Source organism: Ranitomeya imitator, chromosome 1 (assembly GCF_032444005.1).
Source record: "Ranitomeya imitator isolate aRanImi1 chromosome 1, aRanImi1.pri, whole genome shotgun sequence".
NCBI lineage: Eukaryota > Metazoa > Chordata > Amphibia > Anura > Dendrobatidae > Ranitomeya > Ranitomeya imitator.
The window spans coordinates 302,988,575-303,008,540 of NC_091282.1; the positions used below are offsets into that span (position 1 = coordinate 302,988,575).

At 42.9% G+C, this 19,966-nt stretch overlaps 1 protein-coding gene across 1 annotated transcript in view; it reads right to left on the reverse strand.

Annotated features, from left to right (window-relative positions):
- Nucleotides 1-10,380: 10,380 nt before the first annotated feature.
- The window catches only part of BCR (BCR activator of RhoGEF and GTPase), a 101,996-nt gene continuing 92,410 nt past the window's right edge, over nucleotides 10,381-19,966 (reverse strand). The window contains exons 22-23 of the mRNA XM_069757562.1: nucleotides 17,238-17,400; nucleotides 10,381-13,994 (exon numbers count right to left, since the gene is read on the reverse strand). Of these exons, the coding sequence (XP_069613663.1) occupies nucleotides 13,905-13,994; nucleotides 17,238-17,400 (253 nt within the window). The 3' untranslated portion in view covers nucleotides 10,381-13,904. The remainder of the gene's footprint in view (nucleotides 13,995-17,237; nucleotides 17,401-19,966) is intronic.

The window sequence follows — 19,966 nt, forward strand, 5'->3', positions numbered from 1 at the left end:
TCCAATCAAACCCCCCCGCACTCCGATCCCCCTCCCCCCGCACAGCGATCCCCCCCCGCACAGCGATCCCCCCCGTGCTCCGATCCACCCGCCCGCACAGCGATCCCCCACTCCGTGCTCCAATCCACCTCCCCCCCGTGCTCCGACGCCCCCCCCGTGCCCTGATCTCCCCCCCTTATACTTACCTGGCCTCCCGGGGACCGTCCGTCTTCTTTCCTGGGCGCCGCCATCTTCCAAAATGGCGGGCGCATGTGCAGTGCGCCCGCCGAATCTGCCGGCCGGCAGATTCGTTCCAGAGTGAATTTTGATCACTGAGATATAACCTATCTCAGTGATCAAAATAAAAAAAAAAAGTAAATGACCCCCCCCCCCCCTTTGTCACCCCCATAGGTAGGGACAATAAAAAAAAATATATATTTTTTTTTTCCCACTAAGGTTGGGGTAAGAACTAGGGTTAGGGTTAGGGTTTCAGTATGTGCACACGTATTCTGGTCCTCTGCGGATTTTTCCGCTGCGGATTTGATAAATCCGCAGTGCTAAACCGCTGCGGATTTATGGCGGATTTGCCATGTTTTTTCTGCGCATTTCAATGCGGTTTTACAACAGCGATTTTCTATTTGAGCAGTTGTAAAACCGCTGCAGAATCCGCAGAAAGAAGTGACATGCTGCGGAATGTAAACCGCTGCGTTTCCGTGCAGTTTTTCTGCAGCATGTGTACAGCGATTTTTGTTTCCCATAGGTTTGCATTGAACTGTAAACTCATGGGAAACTGCTGCGGATCCGCAGCGTTTTCCGCAGCGTGTGCACATACCTTTAGAATTAGGCTATGTGCACACGGTGCGGATTGGCCGCTGCGGATCCGCAGCAGAGTTCCATCAGGTTTACAGTACCATGTAAACATATGGAAAGCCAAATCCGCTGTGCCCATGGTGCGGAAAATACCGCGCGGGAACGCTGCGTTGTATTTTCCGCAGCATCTCAATTCTTTGTGCGGATTCCGCAGCGTTTTACACCTGTTCCTCAATAGGAATCCGCAGGTGAAATCCGGACAAAAAACACTGGAAATCCGCGGTAAATCCGCAGGTAAAACGCAGTGCCTTTTACCCACGGATTTTTCAAAAATGGTGCTGAAAAATCTCATACGAATCCGCAACGTTGGCACATAGCCTTAGGGCTAGGGTTGGTTTGGAATTAGGGTTGTGGTTAGGGTTAGGGGTGTGTTGGGGTTACGGGTGTGTTGGGGTTAGGGTTGTGATTAGGGTTACGGCTACAGTTGGGATAAGGGTTAGGGGTGTGTTGGAGTTAGAATTGAGGGGTTTCCACTGTTTAGGCACATCAGGGGGTCTCCAAACGCAACATGGCGCCACCATTGATTCCAGCCAATCTTGTATTCAAAAAGTCAAATGGTGCTCCCTCACTTCCGAGCCCCGACGTGCACCCAAACAGTGGTTTACCCCCACATATGGGGTACCAGCATACTCAGGACAAACTGCGCAACAATTACTGGGGTCCAATTTCTCCTGTTACCCTTGAGAAAATAAAAAATTGCTTGCTAAAACATCATTTTTGAGGAAAGAAAAATGATTTTTTATTTTCACGGCTCTGCGTTGTAAACGTCTATGAAGCACTTGGGGGTTCAAAGTGCTCACCACATATCTAGATAAGTTCCTTGGGGGGTCTAGTTTCCAAAATGGGGTCACTTGTGGGGGGTTTCTACTGTTTAGGCACACCAGGGGCTCTGCAAACGCAACATGACGTCCGCAGACCATTCCATCAAAGTCTGCATTTCAAAAGTCACTACTTCCCTTCTGAGCCCCCACGTGTGCCCAAACAGTGGTTTACCCCCACACATGGGGTATCAGCTTACTCAGGAGAAACTGTACAACAACATTTGTGGTCCAATTTCTCCTGTAACCCTTGGGAAAATAAAAAATTCTGGGCTAAAAAATTATTTTTGAGGAAAGAAAACGTATTTATTATTTTCACTGCTCTGTGTTATGAACTTCTGTGAAGCACTTGGGGGTTCAAAGTGCTCACCTCACATCTAGATAAGTTCCTTTCGGGGTCTAGTTTCCAAAATGGGGTCACTTGTGGGGGGTTTCTACTGTTAAGCCACATCAGGGTATCTGTAAACGCAACGTGACGCCCGAAGAGCATTCCATCAAAGTCTGCATTTCAAAACGTCACTACTTCACTTCCGAGCCCCAGCATGTGCCTAAACAGTGGTTTACCCCCACATATTGGGTATCAGCGTACTCAGGAGAAACTGGACAACAACTTTTGGGGTCAAATTTCTCCTGTTACCCTTGGGAAAATAAAAAATTGCGGGCTAAAAAATCATTTTTGAGAAAAGAATTTTTTTTTTTTTATTTTCATGGCTCTGCGTTATAAACTTCTGTGAAGCACTTGAGGGTTCAAAGTGCTCACCACACATCTAGATTAGTTCCTTTGGGGGTCTAGTTTCCAAAATGGGGTCATTTGTGGGGGATCTCTAATGTTTAGGCACACAGGGGCTCTCCAAACGCGACATGGTGTCCGCTAATGATTGGAGCTAATTTTCCATTTGAAAAGCCAAATGGCGTGCCTTCCCTTCTGAGCCCTGCCGTGCGCCCAAACAGTGGTTTACCCCCACATATGGGGTATCAGCGTACTCAGGACAAACTGGACAACAACATTTGGGGTCCAATTTCTCCTATTACCATTGGCAAAATAGGAAATTCCAGGCTAAAAAATCATTTTTGAGAAAAGAAAAATTATTTTTTATTTTCATGGCCCTGCATTATAAACTTCTGTGAAGCACCTGGGGGTTTAAAGTGCTCAGTATGCATCTAGATAAGTTCCTTGGGGGGTCTAGTTTCCAAAATGGGGTCACTTGTGGGGGAGCTCCATTGCATAGGCACACAGGGGCTCTCCAAATGCGACATGGTGTCCGCTAACAAATGGAGCTAATTTTCCATTCAAAAAGTCAAAAGGCGCGCCTTCCCTTTCGAGCCCTGCCGTGTGCCCAAACAGTGGTTTACCCCCACACATGAGGTATCGGCGTACTCGGGAGAAATTGCTCAACAAATTTTAGGATCCATTTTATCCTATTGCCCATGTAAAAATGAAAAAATTGAGGCGAAAAATTTTTTTTGTGAAAAAAAAGTACTTTTTCATTTTTACGGATCAATTTGTGAAGCACCTGAGGGTTTAAAGTGCTCACTAGGCATCTAGATAAGTTCCTTGGGGGGTCCAGTTTCCAAAATGGGGTCATTTGTGGGGGAGCTCCAATGTTTAAGCACACAGGGTCTCTCCAAACGCGACATGGTGTCCGCTAACGATGGAGATAATTTTTCATTCAAAAAGTCAAATGGCGCTCCTTCCCTTCCGAGCCTTACCATGTGCCCAAACAGTGGTTTACCCCCACATGTGAGGTATCGGTGTGCTCAGGAGAAATTGCCAAACAAATTCTAGGATCCATTTTATCCTGTTGTCCATGAGAAAATGAAAAAATTGAGGCTAAAAGAATTTTTTTTGTGAAAAAATAGTACTTTTTAATTTTTACGGATCAATTTGTGAAGCAGCTGGGGGTTTAAAGGGCTCACTATGCATCTAGATAAGTTCCTTGGGGCGTCTAGTTTCCAAAATGGGGTCACTTATGGGGGAGCTCCAATTTTTAGGCACACGGGGGCTCTCCAAACTTGACATGGTGTCCGCTAAAGAGTGCAGCCAATTTTTCATTCAAAAAGTCAAATGGCGCTCCTTCCCTTCCAAGCCCTGCCGTGCGCCCAAACAGTGGTTTACCCCCACATATGAGGTATCAGCGTACTCAGGACAAATTGGACAACAACTTTCGTGGTTCAGTTTCTCCTTTTACCATTGGGAAAATACAAAAATTGTTGCTGAAAAATCATTTTTGTGACTAAAAAGTTAAATGTTCATTTTTTCCTTCCATGTTGCTTCTGCTGCTGTGAAGCACCTGAAGGGTTAATAAACTTCTGGAATGTGGTTTTGTGCACCTTGAGGAGTGCAGTTTTTAGAATGGTGTCACTTTTGGGTATTTTCAGCCATATAGACCCCTCAAACTGACTTCAAATGTGAGGTGGTCCCTAAAAAAATGGTTTTGTAAATTTCGTTGTAAAAATGAGAAATCGCTGGTCAAATTTTAACCCTTATAACTTCCTAGCAAAAAAAAATTTTGTTTCCAAAATTGTGCTGATGTAAAGTAGACGTGTGGGAAATGTTATTTGTTAACTATTTTGTGTCACATACCTCTCTGGTTTAACAGAATAAAAATTCAAAATGTGAAAATTGCGAAATTTTCAAAATTTTTGCCAAATTTCCGTTTTTATCACAAATAAACACAGAATTTATTGACCTAAATTTACCACTAACATGAAGCCCAATATGTCACGAAAAAACAATCTCAGAACCGCTAGGATCCATTGAAGCGTTCCTGAGTTATTACCTCATAAAGGGACACTGGTCAGAATTGCAAAAAACGGCAAGGTCTTTAAGGTCAAAATAGGCTGGGTCATGAAGGGGTTAACCCTTCAGGTGGTTCACAAGAATTTTTGGAATGTGGAAGGAAAAAAATAAACATTTCCTTTTCATTCTCAAAAAATTTCCTTTAGACCTAATTTTTGTTTTTACTTTCGCAAGGGTAACATGACAAAATAGACCATACAATTTAGTGTGCAATTTCTCCTGTCCTGCGGACACCGGAAACTGCCAAGTGATATCCCCTAACGGGACTCCTTCACCTCTCCAGGGATTTGTGCCCTCCTCTCCGTATCTACTATTAGAAGTAAGGTTTGAGAAAGACCCAGAGGGTCGAAACGTTACCTTGCAACACTGCGGTGATACCTCTATTTTTGGTGTTTTTTCAAAACAATAAAAAAACCACGTGTTTGGCTAACAATATTCTGAAGACATCTTTCTTGAGTGTGACTGTTGATGTTCAGGACTACATTCTGGAGAATCCCTCCCATGTTCAGTCTGCACCAGTATTAACGAGAGTGCACTTCTTGTTCTTCACTGCAGCCATAACTAGTCAGTATTGAGTCTTATTGCAAACAAAATAAACAATATGGTATCACTCTAGCAAATTTAATCTTATTGACCGCTTTTTTAATTGAGATTTAATAAAAGTCATGTTTTATTACATCCCGTAACATGGGGTCTATTTACCTGTTTGGGTAGTTTGTTGTAAAGAATTTTCATCCCTAACGGGGTGTTTATACTTCTTTTTTGCCTTATTTTTAAATGTATGCACTCAACGGTGTCACGCTTTTTCTCGGACCCAGAAGCAGCCCGACGGGAAATCAAAGACAAAGGTCTGGGTGGATGGTCCTCAGAAGTTTAGTGCCCCCAACCGTAGAACAGCCATTCAGCAGCACAAACATCACAGGATCCGCACAATCACCAGGAGAAATCTCCCCAGTTATGTTCCTTCTCCCTGAGTGTAGTTATCCTTTTCCAGGAACAGGAAACCACACTGGGGCAAATGGAGAGGTACCACCCCTTTTATTTCACTAGGTTTCCTGTACCTGGGGAAGGTTAATCTGGTGAAGAGAACATGCAGTCTGCCTGTGTAAATAAGCTATAGAACAACAATCAATCTGCAAACAAGTACATGATCAGAAGTCGATACATGCAGCAAGTCGGGTGGTTTAAGCTCACTTGTAGAAAGCTGAGGGACATCTATACCAACTCCTCTTTACAAATGAATGCTAGGTATTAGGGCTCATGCACATCGTTCCGACAACGTACCGATAATGCAAGGGCTAGCTTTGGATCCTGTCCAGAGCATGACTGCCTCATAAAAATATATCAACCTGTGACGCTCGAATCAGGAGAGCTTCAGCCATTCCGCGCGTTGCAGGCTGAGATTCACAGATCTCTGCATGAGCTCTTAAACAGGAAAAAAGGATTAAAGGTACCTTCACACTGAACAACATTACAACGATAACGATAGCGATCCGTGACGTTGCAGCGTCCTGGATAGCGATCTCGTTGTGTTTGACACGCAGCAGCGATCTGGATCCTGCTATGACATCGCTGGTCGGAGCTAGAAGGCCAGAACTTTATTTTGTCGCTGGATCACCCGCTGACATCGCTGGATCGGCGTGTGTGACGCCGATCCAGCAATGTGTTCACTGGTAACCAGGGTAAATATCGGGTTACTAAGCGCAGGGCTGCGCTTAGTAACCCGATGTTTACCCTGGTTACCATTGTAAATGTAAAAAAAAAAAACACTACATACTTACATTCCGGTGTCTGTCACGTCCCTCACTGTCAGCTTCCCGCACTGACTGTGAGCGCCGGCCGTAAAGCACAGCGGTGACGTCACCGCTGTGCTCTGCTTTACGGCCGACCGGATTTAAGTATCAAAGATTTAATTGTTTTGTTTTTTCAAATAAACTCATGGATGGTATTGCGCCTCAGGGCTCAATGGATCACTGAAATCAATCTTAAACACATATGATAATTAGTTTTCCAGGTGATTCTAATTAAAGGAAAACTACTCAAAAATGAAGTTCCACATCATTAAGCAGGCCACAATTTTCAAGTAACATGGGAAAGAAAAAGGATCTCTCTGCTGCCAAAAAGCATCAAATAGTGCAATGCCTTGGTCAAGGGATGAAAACATTAGATATTTCTCGAATACTTAAGCGTGATCATCGTACTGTTAAGAGATTTGTGGCTGATTCTGAGCACAGACATGTTCGTGCTGATAAAGGCATAATGAGGAAGGTTTCTGCCAGGCAAGTTCATCGGATTAAGAGAGCAGCTGCTAAAAAGCCATTACAAACCAGCAAACAGATAGTTGAAGCTGCTGGTGCCTATGAAGTTCCTCGAACCTCAAGGTCTAGGATCCTTCAAAGGCTTACTGTGGTTCATAAACCTACTATTCTACCACCCCTAAACAGTGTTCACAAGCAGAAACGGTTACAGTGGGCACAGACATACTTGAAGACTAATTTTCAAACAGTCTTGTTTACTGATGAGTGTCGCGCAACCCTGGATGATCCAGATAGATGGAGTAGTGGATGGTTGGTGGATGGCCACCATGTCCCAACAAGGCTGCGATGAAGCCACCGTGAGTGGCGATACGCGTCGGGTCCTTCCTGCCTCACATGATTGTATGCTGTGCATGTTGGTGTCATGGCGCGGGCATATTTTGCATGGATACTCTGTAGGTATATACATTTCGTAATGGCATCCCTTTTACCATCTTTTGCACTTTAATATTTTTTGATCATTTATGATCATTAACCATATACATCATTGTACACTGCCCTCTCTATTTCTATACAGTGCCTCTGATTCTGGGGCTTCCAAGAACTTAATTCTGGGGCTTGTATATTTTTTTCAGCGATACATAGCTTGATATTTATGCAAGGTTTTTTAGGATATGGAGGGTTGCGAATTTGTTGTTTAAGTATGCATTTGCACTTTCATGTTATTAAGGATTGTGCTGGTATGCGGTTTATACCTTTATACCATATTTTAGCCAGCACACATTGGTTATCTGTGGGCAGGTTTAAGCCTTATTAGGAGCTTGGGTTGTATATTTTCTGCTATGTCACATGTGTGACTATTTTAATGTTTTTAATGGTGTTTGTGTTTCTTTGCATCCAATAAAATTCATATATCATGTTCATGTCTCATGGTGATCCCCTCTTTATGGTCTACTGCTTTTTCTATTAATGGGAACAAGGCTGCGACGTCAGCAAGGAAGTGGAGGATTCATGTTTTGGGCTGGAATCATGGGGAAACAGCTGGTAGGACCCTTTAAGGTTTCTGAAGGTGTGAAAATGAGCTCTGCAAAGTATATAGAGTTTCTGACTGACAACTTTCTTCCATGGTATAAAAAGCAGAAACTTACAGTCATGGCCAAAAGTATTGACACCCCTGCAATTCTGTCAGATAATACTCATTTTCTTCCTGAAAATGATTGCAATCACAAATTCTTTGGTATTATCATCTTCATTTAATTTGTCTTAAATGAAAAAACACAAAAAGAATTGTCCTAAAGCCAAATTGGATATAATTCCACACCAAACATAAAAAAGGGGGTGGACAAAAGTATTGGCACTGTTCGAAAAATCATGTGATGCTTCTCTAATTTGTGTAATTAACAGCACCTGTAACTTACCTGTGGCACCTAACAGGTGTTGGCAATAACTAATCACACTTGCAGCCAGTTGACATGGATTAAAGTTGACTCAACCTCTGTCCTGTGTCCTTGTGTGTACCACATTGAGCATGGAGAAAAGAAAGAAGACCAAAGAACTGTCTGAGGACTTGAGAAACCAAATTGTGAGGAAGCATGAGCAATCTCAAGGCTACAAGTCCATCTCCAAAGACCTGAATGTTCCTGTGTCTACTGTGCGCAGTGTCATAAAGAAGCGTAAAGCCCATGGCACTGTGGCTAACCTCCCTAGATGTGGATGGAAAAGAAAAATGACAAGAGATTTCAACGCAAGATTGTGCGGATGTTGGATAAAGAACCTCGACTAAGATCCAAACAAGTTAAAGCCGCCCTGCAGTCCGAGGGTACAAAAGTGTCAACCCGTACTATCCGTCGGAGTCTGAATGAAAAGGGACTGTATGGTAGGAGACCCAGGAAGACCCCACTTCTTACCCTGAGACATAAAAAAGCCAGGCTGGAGTTTGCCAAAACTTACCTGAAAAAGCCAAAAATGTTTTGGAAGAATGTTCTCTGGTCAGATGAGACAAAAATAGAGATTTTTGGGCAAAGGCATCAACATAGAGTTTACAGGAGAAAAAAAAAGAGGCATTCAAAGAAAAGAACACGGTCCCTACAGTCAAACATGGCCGAGGTTCCCTGATGTTTTGGGGTTGCTTTGTTGCCTCTGGCACTGGACTGCTTGACCGTGTGCATGGCATTATGAAGTCTGAAGACTACCAACAAATTTTGCAGCATAATGTAGGGCCCAGTGTGAGAAAGCTGGGTCTACCTCAGAGGTCATGGGTCTTCCAGCAGGACAATGACCCAAAACACACTTCAAAAAGCACTAGAAAATGGTTTGAGAGAAAGCACTGGAGACTTCTAAGGTGGCCAGCAATGAGTCCAGACCTGAATCCCATAGAACACCTGTGGAGAGATCTAAAAATGGCAGTTTGGAGAAGGCACCCTTCAAATATCAGGGACCTGGAGCAGTTTGCCAAAGAAGAATGGTCTAAAATTCCAGCAGAGCATTGTAAGAAACTCATTGATGGTTACCGGAAGCGGTTGGTCGCAGTTATTTTGGCTAAAGGTTGTGCAACCAAGTATTAGGCTGAGGGTGCCAATACTTTTGTCTGGTCCATTTTTGGAGTTTTGTGTGAAATGATCAATGTTTTGCTTTTTGCTTCATTCTCTTTTGTGTTTTTTCATTTAAGACAAATTAAACGAAGATAATAATACCAAAGAATTTGTGATTGCAATCATTTTCAGGAAGAAACTGAGTATTATCTGACAGAATTGCAGGGGTGTTAATACTTTTGGCCATGACTGTACTGTACCTTCAGGAGCAAAATCATCTTCATGCATGACAATGCCCCATCTCATGCTGCAAAGAATACCTCTGAGTCATTGGCTGCTATGGGCATAAAAGGAGATAAACTCATGGTGTGGCCACCATCTTACCCTGACCTCAACCCTATAGAGAACCTTTGGAGTATCATCAAGCAAAAGATCTATGAGGGTGGAGGCAGTTCACATCAAAACAGCAGCTCTGGGAGGCTATTCTGACTTCATGCAAAGAAATACAAGCAGAAACTCTCCAAAAACTCACAAGTTCAGTGGATGCAAGAACTGTGAAGGTGACATCAAAGAAGGGGTCCTATGTTAACATGTAACATGACCTATTGGGATGTTTTGGAGTTAAATAGCTTTTTTTTGTTCAGTGAATGTGACCTCCTAATGCTGCAAATTCCACAAATGAACATTTTCAGGTCTTTAAAACATATCAAATGTTTAGAAATTCTACTATGCCTAATAATTTGGAACAGTGCATTTTGAGTTTTTATTCATTTTGGAGATAATACTGTTATCATTGGGAGGTTTCTTCACTAAACTTCGATGTATACTCTAACGGGTGATGACCTATTAGACTGACTGTCATTTGCATCGACCATTTAGGAAAATCCGAGAAAAATATAATTTGGAACATGGTGTATATAAAGACGTTTGACTTCAACCTTCCTCATCCTCATCTTCTCTGTTTGTTCTCCCAGTTTAGGAACAATTTTCCTTTGCTCTAACTGTTATAACTATACCTTGAAAGCGAGGTAATATTTTAAGTTCTACAAAACAAATATTTTTTTTATTTCCTCCCCGATGTCCTGCCCAGTTTAGGAAGCTGCAATAAATACATTTAGTAGCCAAAATATAGTTCCAGCTTTAGTTTTATTGAATAGCTTGTGTACAAACAGAGGCTAAAAATGCATTTGGATTTTTAAACAAATACAATATAATTCCCTTTTTAAATATTATTTATCTAATTTAGAAAACAAAAACAAAAAAACATTAGTGTATTTAGGGTTCTTGTTCTTACCCCTAAAACTGGGGTGAAAATGCCAAGCTTACCTTAGCCAAAACATTCTAATGGTACAGGCTTTCAGAATCCTCCTAATTGTAATAAATGATGACTTTGTACACAGGACAGAGTAAAATAGAACAAGTGTAAAACACTTTAATATAAAAAGTTGACTATAAAGGTTTGGGGTAAATCAGCTTTGCTTCTTCATATCAGCAAGCCATTGGATGACTAGTAGAGAAACCAATGCATCAGTACAACACTTACAAATAATGCTCTTTATATGGAGCCATAAAGACACTATATAAGACTACTACATAGGAGGAAGAGCACACAGGTACGTTATAGATGTAAACTGAGTGCGCACCAATTCTCATTTCTCCTATACCCCGATAAGTAGAACCCATATTAATTGAAAGTGTTGTTATGTGACGTTTCGGTGACTTACTATAGAATGGGTGTTATTAGTTCCATGCACATCATTAAAAAAAAAAAAAGTTTTGAGTATAAATTCACATTACAAATTACTTTTTTAGTAGAGAAACCTAAAAATTATCAAATGTTTAATAAATTGACACTGGCTTCAGACCTGTGAATATACAATTTTATAAAACTTAGGGGGTGTTCCAGACTTCAAAACTACAAAATTCTATAAAAAAATTCAGTCTATGTCCAAACGTGTCAGATTTGCTGAAGATTTTGCAATAAATATGATCCAAGATCTGCAGGGATGCTGGGCAGAAAATCCACATTAAATTTTGCTAATTTTTTCTATTCCTACAATTGATCTGGAAAAAAGAATACAAACTTGATATCACTCTCCTTAAGCCATTTCTGTGCCTTACCTTCTCTGGTGCCCCCTGGTTCCCTGTACAGTGACTGTTAGCACATCAAGAAGGGACCAGGAAACAGAGACCGAAAGGAGGAGAAGGGAAGACCAACTTCCCACGAGTATGGTAGAAAACTAAGTTGAGTATGCCGTTTTTGTTCTCAGAAAAGTTTACACTTCTGCATATTTCTATAGGTAATCCGAAACAGAAGAATTTGATTGCGGATTATGATTTCCCCATTAAAGTCAAACATACAGTCACTTTAGAAAATGACCTGCAATTTAGATTTTGAAACTAAAACTTTCTGCAACATAGGTTAAAATCTTATCCATTTTGCTTTGCTTTTCCGCCCGTGAATCAAATTGGCACATCTGAAGCGTTCCTGACCAATGTGGACCCTCCTGACCTGATTTACCAAATGTTCTATGGAAATCCCCTTTTAACATTGACCCTTGTACTATTGCTCTGGTAGTTTTTCTTTTTTCGCGTCACATTCTATTTGGGTGCTATAAACAAGCCAGGTCATAGTACTTCACAGTTTTGAATGATTCTGATTTTACATTGCTGATTCTTAACACATTCAGTGTAGATACATTATTTCTCAATAGTCCACTGATTGACAGAATTCGAAGAACTTAAATCTGATTATCGAAGACAACATGGTGGAAGAGGCGTGAGGAAATCGCACATTTAAGTAATTTATTTCAACCCCAAATAAGGATTCTCCAATATTTGGCCAATTATACATTTCCCTCCACCAAATCATTTAGGGTACGTTGACATACAACGTACTTTCTTTTATGCAAACAAGAAGATGTGTTTACAGTTCCAGCAAAAGCCATGAGATTTCAGAAATTCCTGCACACGTCTGTTTTTTTTTCCTGACCGATTTTGACAACAGTAGCGTTTTTGAAATCTGCAATATGAAAATTCTTTCAATGTTTTTGTGGTGTTTTTCACCCATAGAAAGAAGGAGAAGGTGCAAAAAACACTGCAATAACCTCTGCAAACAGGTTTTGCTGCATTTTGGTGAATAATATTAACTTCATTAAATATGTACTGTGGACAAACCACGTATGCAGCTAAAAAAAAGTTGCAAAAACGTCACGAAAGTGCAGCAAAAACAGCTGTTTGAATGCAGTGTTTTTTTACTGCCAAGACAGCAGTTTTTTTGCTGCATGTGAACATAGCCATGGGAGGATTCTGGTTCCACGTTGCAAGACATAGCACACAAAATTGCCATATGTGCTCAGTAACCGCCCTGTAATAACTCCCCAAAAAAGCAAGGCGGCCTACTTCATAGCACATCACACATTCCATGCCTTTGTACTCCTTGTGTACAGATCACACCTAAAACTGTACGTTAGGGTAGTGAAGTAAGTGGAGAAAATGTATCCACATATCTGGCAGTGAATTCCTATAGTCCAGAATATGAAGCACCTGAAGGTTGAGACCAGCTCCGCTTTCAGATTGTAACATTGTCCGAGACATTATTCCGTCAGCCGCTGAGTGGAGGACATACTTGAGATAAAGTCAGTAACTCACTTTATGGCTTTAGATCCCAGTGTAGACAATTTATCTGATGACATGGTATATGCATCCGCTGGTTGATACTGCACAAATTAAAGAAATAAGCCAAGGCCATATTCATATCTTGTAAATGTAAGATTAGCTGCACAGTGATGTACACCTGGAGTGTCAAACACACACTGGTCTATGCCAATGGGCTGAAAATGAATTGCTTATGACAAAATACACTTTACAGTTCCTGCATAAAACTGGATCCTGACATTTTTGGCTATATTTCTTAAAAGGCCAGTCAGAAGAAAGTCAGCTAAAACATGCTGCAAATACAACAGACAATAAAAAAAGTTCTAAAAACTACTACAAATACACCTGAAACAACAGGCACAAGGACGTCCTACAAAGAACATCCCAGTGCTAAAAGGGTGGACCTCAGATATATCCAGCATTGAAAAGCTAAATTCAGCAGCAGGTCAGTCTTCGCTTGGACGCTAGGTGTCAGGAGATCTGAAGCTTATTAGAAAGAGTCCTAGATATATTAATTATTAGCGATTGCATTTATATATCATGATAACAGTGTGCATTGACAAGTATGAGCTCAACTTCTAACAAGGTCATCTAAATTGTAACCGGAGAACATAACATTTCTGCTTCATTAGTTATACAAAGCAATCATTCGTAGAAAGGAAAGGAAAGGACGCACTGGATTTTCTATTATGGTGAACAAATCTACAGAAAATCCTTAGGATCGTTTGTTTCTTGAAGAAATAAGGATGTCTTCTACAAAATTCTGTCTCGTAGGAATGGAACCACGGGGCCATGGATGAACTACAGCTTATCTATCAGCTAATAAATAAATAAATTAGAAATATAGTATTCTAGTGCAAGCCTCATATGGATTGAAGAAAAGTCTTTGTCCCTCATTCATACAGCATCCTCTCCTGGGAGACGATAAAAAGCTGATAAAAACAAAACTCCACAGAGGCGACACACTTGCTCTGTCTCGCTGGGGAGGACAGTATTACACTTCAGTGGAGAAAAGTATGCTCTGACGCTTGCTGTCCGGGGTGGGAATTGTGTCCAGTTGTAGAAAATACAGCAGAACCTGCACCTGAAAGATAATTAAAAAAAAAACAAAAGATCAAACAAATTCAGTCTCGCAATAAAATAACAACATGAAACAATGCAAATCTAAAATGTTTTCTATCCAGCGCGTTTCTCTACTTCAGGTATATATACACATTTTCTTTTTTGCTCCAACCACAGAAGAATTCAACTGGAGTATCTCCAATATTAGCAAATACCTACAAAATGGAGCGAGAATATTGACATGTGTCTCATGTGTTAAAAACTAGCAAGAATGCGGCCAATAGGTGTTCATCAGGTTGTTGTGACACAGAATAGAAAGCCTTTGTACACAAAATTACTATTCCTTTCTGACTTTATTAGCTACACAATGCAATTTAGAATTATGCAACAAATCTATATACATAATTGTCTAAGGGGTACTTCCGTCTGTCTGTCTGTCCTTCTGTCACGGATATTCATTGGTCATGGCCTCTGTCTATCATGGAAATCCAAGTCGCTGATTGGTCGCCGCAAAACAGCCACGACCAATCAGCGACGGGCACAGTCCAGAAGAAAATGGCCGCTCCATACTCCCCGCAGTCAGTGTCCCCGGTCCCCGACGCTCCGCTCCCCGCAGTCAGTGTCCCCGGCGCTCCGCTCCGCGCAGTGTCGCCGGCGCTCCGCTCACCGTAGTCAGTGTCCCCGGCGCTCCACTCCCCGCAGTCAGTGTCCCCGGCGCTCTGCTCCCCGCAGTCAGTGTCCACGGCGCTCCGCTCCCCGCAGTCAGTGTCCCCGGCACTCCGCTCCCCGCAGTCAGTGTCCCCGGCGCCTGCTCCATACTCCCCTCCGGTCACCGCTAACACAGGGTTAATGCCGGCGGTAACGGACCGCGTTATGCCGCGAGTAACGCATTCCGTTACCGCCGCTATTAACCCTGTGTGTCCCCAACCTTTTACTATTGATGCTGCCTATGCGGCTTCAATAGTAAAAAAAAAAAAAAGGAATGTTAAAAATAGTAAAAAAAAACAAAAAAACCTGCTATACTCACCCTCCGTTGTCCGCTGACCCGCTCGCTCCTGCCGCGATCTTCCTTTCCCAGCGATGCTTTGCGAAATTACCCAGAAGACCTAGCGGTCCTGGGAACGCAAGATGGCACCAGCCGCGCGCCCATCTGCGCAGCGCCGTTGGATCCCAGGAAGCGGAGAGACGGGACGCTGAGGAGCAGCGACCAGAATGGTGAGTATGTTAAACTACAAGGGGCCCTCGGATCATTAGGTGAGTATGTTTATTTTTTTAACCTGTGACATACTTGACTCGGTAATATACTACGTGGCTCTGTGCTGTATTCTACATGGCTGGGCAATATACTACGTCGCTGTGCAATATACTATGTGGCTCTGTGCTGTATACTACGTGGCTGGACAATATACTACGTGGCTGGGCAATATACTACGTCGCTGTGCTCTATACTACGTGGCTCTGTGCTGTATACTATGTGGCTGGGCAAAATACCACGTGGCTGGGCAATATACTACGTGGCTGGGCAATATACTACGTGGCTGGGCAATATACTACGTGGCTGGGCAGTATACTACGTGGCTGGGCAGTATACTACGTGGCTGGCCGACTTCTCGCGAGATTTTGCAATGTATTACTAGGAACCCTAGCTGCCGGGAGCATCGGTGACGCTGTGCAGGAACGCCGTAGGTGAGAATATTGCGATTTTTTTTTTTTTTAAATTATTATTATTTTTAACATTATATCTTGTTACTATTGATGATGCATAGGCAGCATCAATAGAAAAAAAGAGAAAGAGAGCAAGCGAGAGAGAATTTCCCTGACTGGAAATTCTTCCACGCATGCTCAGTTTGAAAAGACGGGACCCGTCACTGGATTCCTGCTTTTCACAGTCAGCGACGCATCCTGTGCCCATAGGCTTCTATTGTAGCCAGTGACGGGCAGCGCAGGATGCGTCGCTGACCGATTTTCCGACGTGCAGAAAAAACGTTCCTCTGAATGTTTTCTCTGCCCAACGGACTGTTTTCTTACGCAGGATCCAGTGCACGACGGATGAAACGGATGGCCATCCATCACAATCCGTTGCTAATACAAGTCTATGAGAAAATGCAGGATCCTGCATTCTCAAAAATCGAGGGATTTTGACAGGAGCTGAAAGACGGAAGCAGCGTCCTGGCTAGCGATATCGTTCAGTTTGACACGCAGCAGCGATCAGAATCCTGCTGTGATGTCGCTGGTCGGGGCTAGAAGGCCAGAACTTTATTTGGTCGCTGGCTCTCCCGCTGACATCGCTGAATCGGCGTGTGTGACGCCGATTCAGCGATGTCTTCGCTGGTAACCAGGGTAAACATCGGGTTACTAAGCGCAGGGCCGCGCTTAGTAACCCGATGTTTACCCTGGTTACCATCCTAACAGTAAAAAAACAAACACTTCATACTTACCTTCCGTTGTCTGTCCTCCGGCGCTGTGCTTTCCTGCACTCACTGTGAGCACAGCGGCCGGAAAGCACAGCGGTGACGTCACCGCTTTGCTTTCCGGCCGCTGTGCTCACAGCCAGTACAGAGAAGCAGAGCGCCGGGGACAGACAGCGGAAGGTAACTATGAAGTGTTTTTTTTTTTACTTTTAGGATGGTAACCAGGGTAAACATCGGGTTACTAAGCGCGGCCCTGCGCTTAGTAACCCGATGTTTACCCTGGCTACCGGGGACCTCAGGATCGTTGGTCGCTGGAGAGCTGTCTGTGTGACAGCTCTCCAGCGACCAAACAGCGACGCTGCAGCGATCCGGATCGTTGTCTGGATCGCTGCAGCGTCGTTTAGTGTGAAGGTACCTTAAATCATTCAACTGCCGCAATGAAAACTAAATCTCCGAGCACTAAAAAATACTCAGAGGACACCCGAGCATGCTTGGGAAATCTGGAGTAGCGAGTATACTAGCTCATCACTAGTAATGAAAAAACCAAATACAGCAGTATAGGAAACTCATTTAGTTTTGTGATTTTTCCAGGTTTACCATCTTGTCTTGGTCACCTGAGATGTCAGTTGGGATTAGTACAGTTTAATTAAATTAAATTAGAGATGTGTACAAAGTAAAGTAAACATTGAAGTTTACTGCAAAGTTTGTTGTGCGTTTTTTTTTTTCAATATGAAAAGCAACATGGAGGAAAAAAAATGTTTGGATAAAAACTTGGGATAAAAAAGGTCGTTCTGTAACTATAAATTACCCTAAAACTAAATAAATATTATTCTCAAAGTATTCCTCCACATTACCTGTGACATCACTTCCAAACTCCAGCTGTCTGCCATACTGATCGGCTGAGTGGGATTGGTAGGGATCTTGCTATCCTTTTCTGAAGGGCGGAGTAAAGTTGGACCAAAGACAGTGGCAATGTTATGAAGGGACATCTTATTCTGACTCTCTTTGTCAGCCACCCTGACAAGAAAAATAAAAGATTGAATTAAAAAAAAAAAAAATCACAGTACCATAAAGAATTAGTTCCTTGATTTGATTCTGTGTTAAAATCTGGAGAATTCATGAGAGGAACATTTAGGTGGGGTTCCATTTCTTCACATTATAAACTTTTTGCTTACAGTAAATCATGGTGAAAATTAATATTAGTTTGACAGAAGATATCAATGCAAATATTAAAATATCTGCTTGAGCTTATTAAGTAGACTCTAGATAAATTTTCAAATAAAAGATGCAGCCCTTCACATTAGGAATCTGGAGAGTCGGTCGGTTTTCCCACTTTCTCCACTCTCTTCCTTCTAGGCTGTTCGACAACAACAAACATAATTTGAAACAGCTTGATTGGACACAGGACCCTTACAACATACATGGTCATTCTAATAACCTCTGCTGATTGAGCCCCCCGGGACCAACCTAACACGTGTGTTCAGACCCAATGGCAGAATGGCCCGAGTCTCACTCTGTCAAGTTATCTGTGGCAGCGTGTTCTTACTTTAGCAGAATTCCTCTGAGCGTATATTCCTCTAGTATGGAAAAAGACACCACCCCAACAATTTCCCTCTGGTTTATGAAGCTGAATTAAGTGATGCTTATGGAGGAACTCACATCTATGATCAATAATTCCTACGACCACTTCTATCAAACTTGGTTTTATTGGCTGGAATTTAGATCCTCTGCTGAACATTTGGCTCTGATTGAGGATAGCTGAATCCATCATTTTTTGAGCCCCATTTTTATATGTATATATTCTCCTTTCCCCACTTCTTCCTGTCCTCCCACCTTCCCTCTCTCTCTTATCTCTGTATCTCTTCTGCTTTTCTCCATTTCTTTCTCCTTCTGAACTTACTCATATGGTATACGTTTTATGTTAAGGTCCTAGACTGTGTGCAGGATTCTTGGAATATGACCTTGTTTATTTTGGCTTGACTATATGCATCTGGTCCACTCTTAATTCTCTTACCAAGATGAACAGAGACCACTCCTCTCTGCTTCACACCTGAATGCACTTTGTAGCACATATATTGCATAGCTCAAGTCTGCAAAGACTTTAGCCTGCAGTGTGTATCCTATAAGTGTGTCATAGCAGTGTGAAGATTACTGTAGAATTAAAACCAGAATTGAACCAGAAGGGAACTGAAGATAACTGGCCAGTCACTGTAAACAATGTTTCTGTTAGTTTTCACTCTCACCCCTACAATCTGTCACTTTCTGCTAACTCCCCTAATCCCTACTCCTAGTAAGGAACTGTTCATCTCTTCTTCAATCCAACCCATCCATCTCACCTCCTCCTCTGAACTGTTCCTCAACATACAATCCTCTGTCTCCAAGCACAGACCTCATGCCCTCTCCTGCTCCCACCTGCTAACACTTTCTCTGCTCCTTCTCACTGCTGGTGATATCTCTCCACATCCTGGTCCTCCTCACCACATCCCCACAGTCACTTCTACCTCCCATCCACGCTCTATCACAAACTTCTGTAACGTCTCTAACCTTATACCCATTTGCTCAGCCCCCGCTTCCCCAGTCCCACTAACAGGAGCTCTGTGGAACGCTCGCTCTGTCTGCAACAAGCTTTCCTACATCCATGATCTTTTTGTTACTACCAAACTTTCCTTCCTCGCCATCACCGAAACCAGACTCACCCCTTCTGACACAGCCTCTCCTGCTGCACTTTCGTATGGTGGCTTCCACCTTTCTCACACACCCCGCCCCAGCAGCAAGCATGGCGCAGGAGTTGGTTTTCTCCTGTCAGATAACTGCTCCTTCACCCCAATCCCACTGCCTCCTTCTGTTACCCTCCCTTCCTTTGAGGTGCACTCTGGGCGCATCTACTCCCCCTCCAACTGGCTGTCATTTACCGCCCCCCAGGGCCAGTCACCACCTTCTTCGACCACTTCACCACCTGGCTACTTCATTTCCTCTCCACTGACATCCCCATTATCACCTTGGGCGACTTCAACATCCCCATTGACACTTCCCTCTCAGCTGCCACTAAACTTCTATCTCTCACTTCCTGCTTCGGCCTCACTCAATGGTCTTCTACAGCCACCCACAAAGATGATCACACACTGGACCTCATCTTCACCCGCCTCTGCTCCCTATCTAACCTCTCTAACTCGCCTCTTCCTCTTTCTGACCACAACCTACTCACATTCTGTTCCCTCTCCACTCCTAGTCTACAATCCCCACCCCACAAACTTGCACACCCTCGCAGAAATCTCAAACACCTTGATCTACACTCACTCTGAATCCCTCCTCCCTCTCACAGACATAAGTTCCCCTCACAATGCGGATGACGCTGCCGCTCTATATAACACCACAATAGCTGTAGCTTTGGAATCTGTTGCCCCTCTCACACATACCAAAAGCTTGCAAAATCAACAGACAGCCCTCGCACACCAGCCTGACCAAAGAACTGAGGCGAGCTTCCAGGACTGCTGAGCGGAGATGGAAAAGATCCCACTCAAACGAGCACTTCATCGCATTCAAACAGTCCCTCACTACTTTCAAGACCACACTCACCACAGCT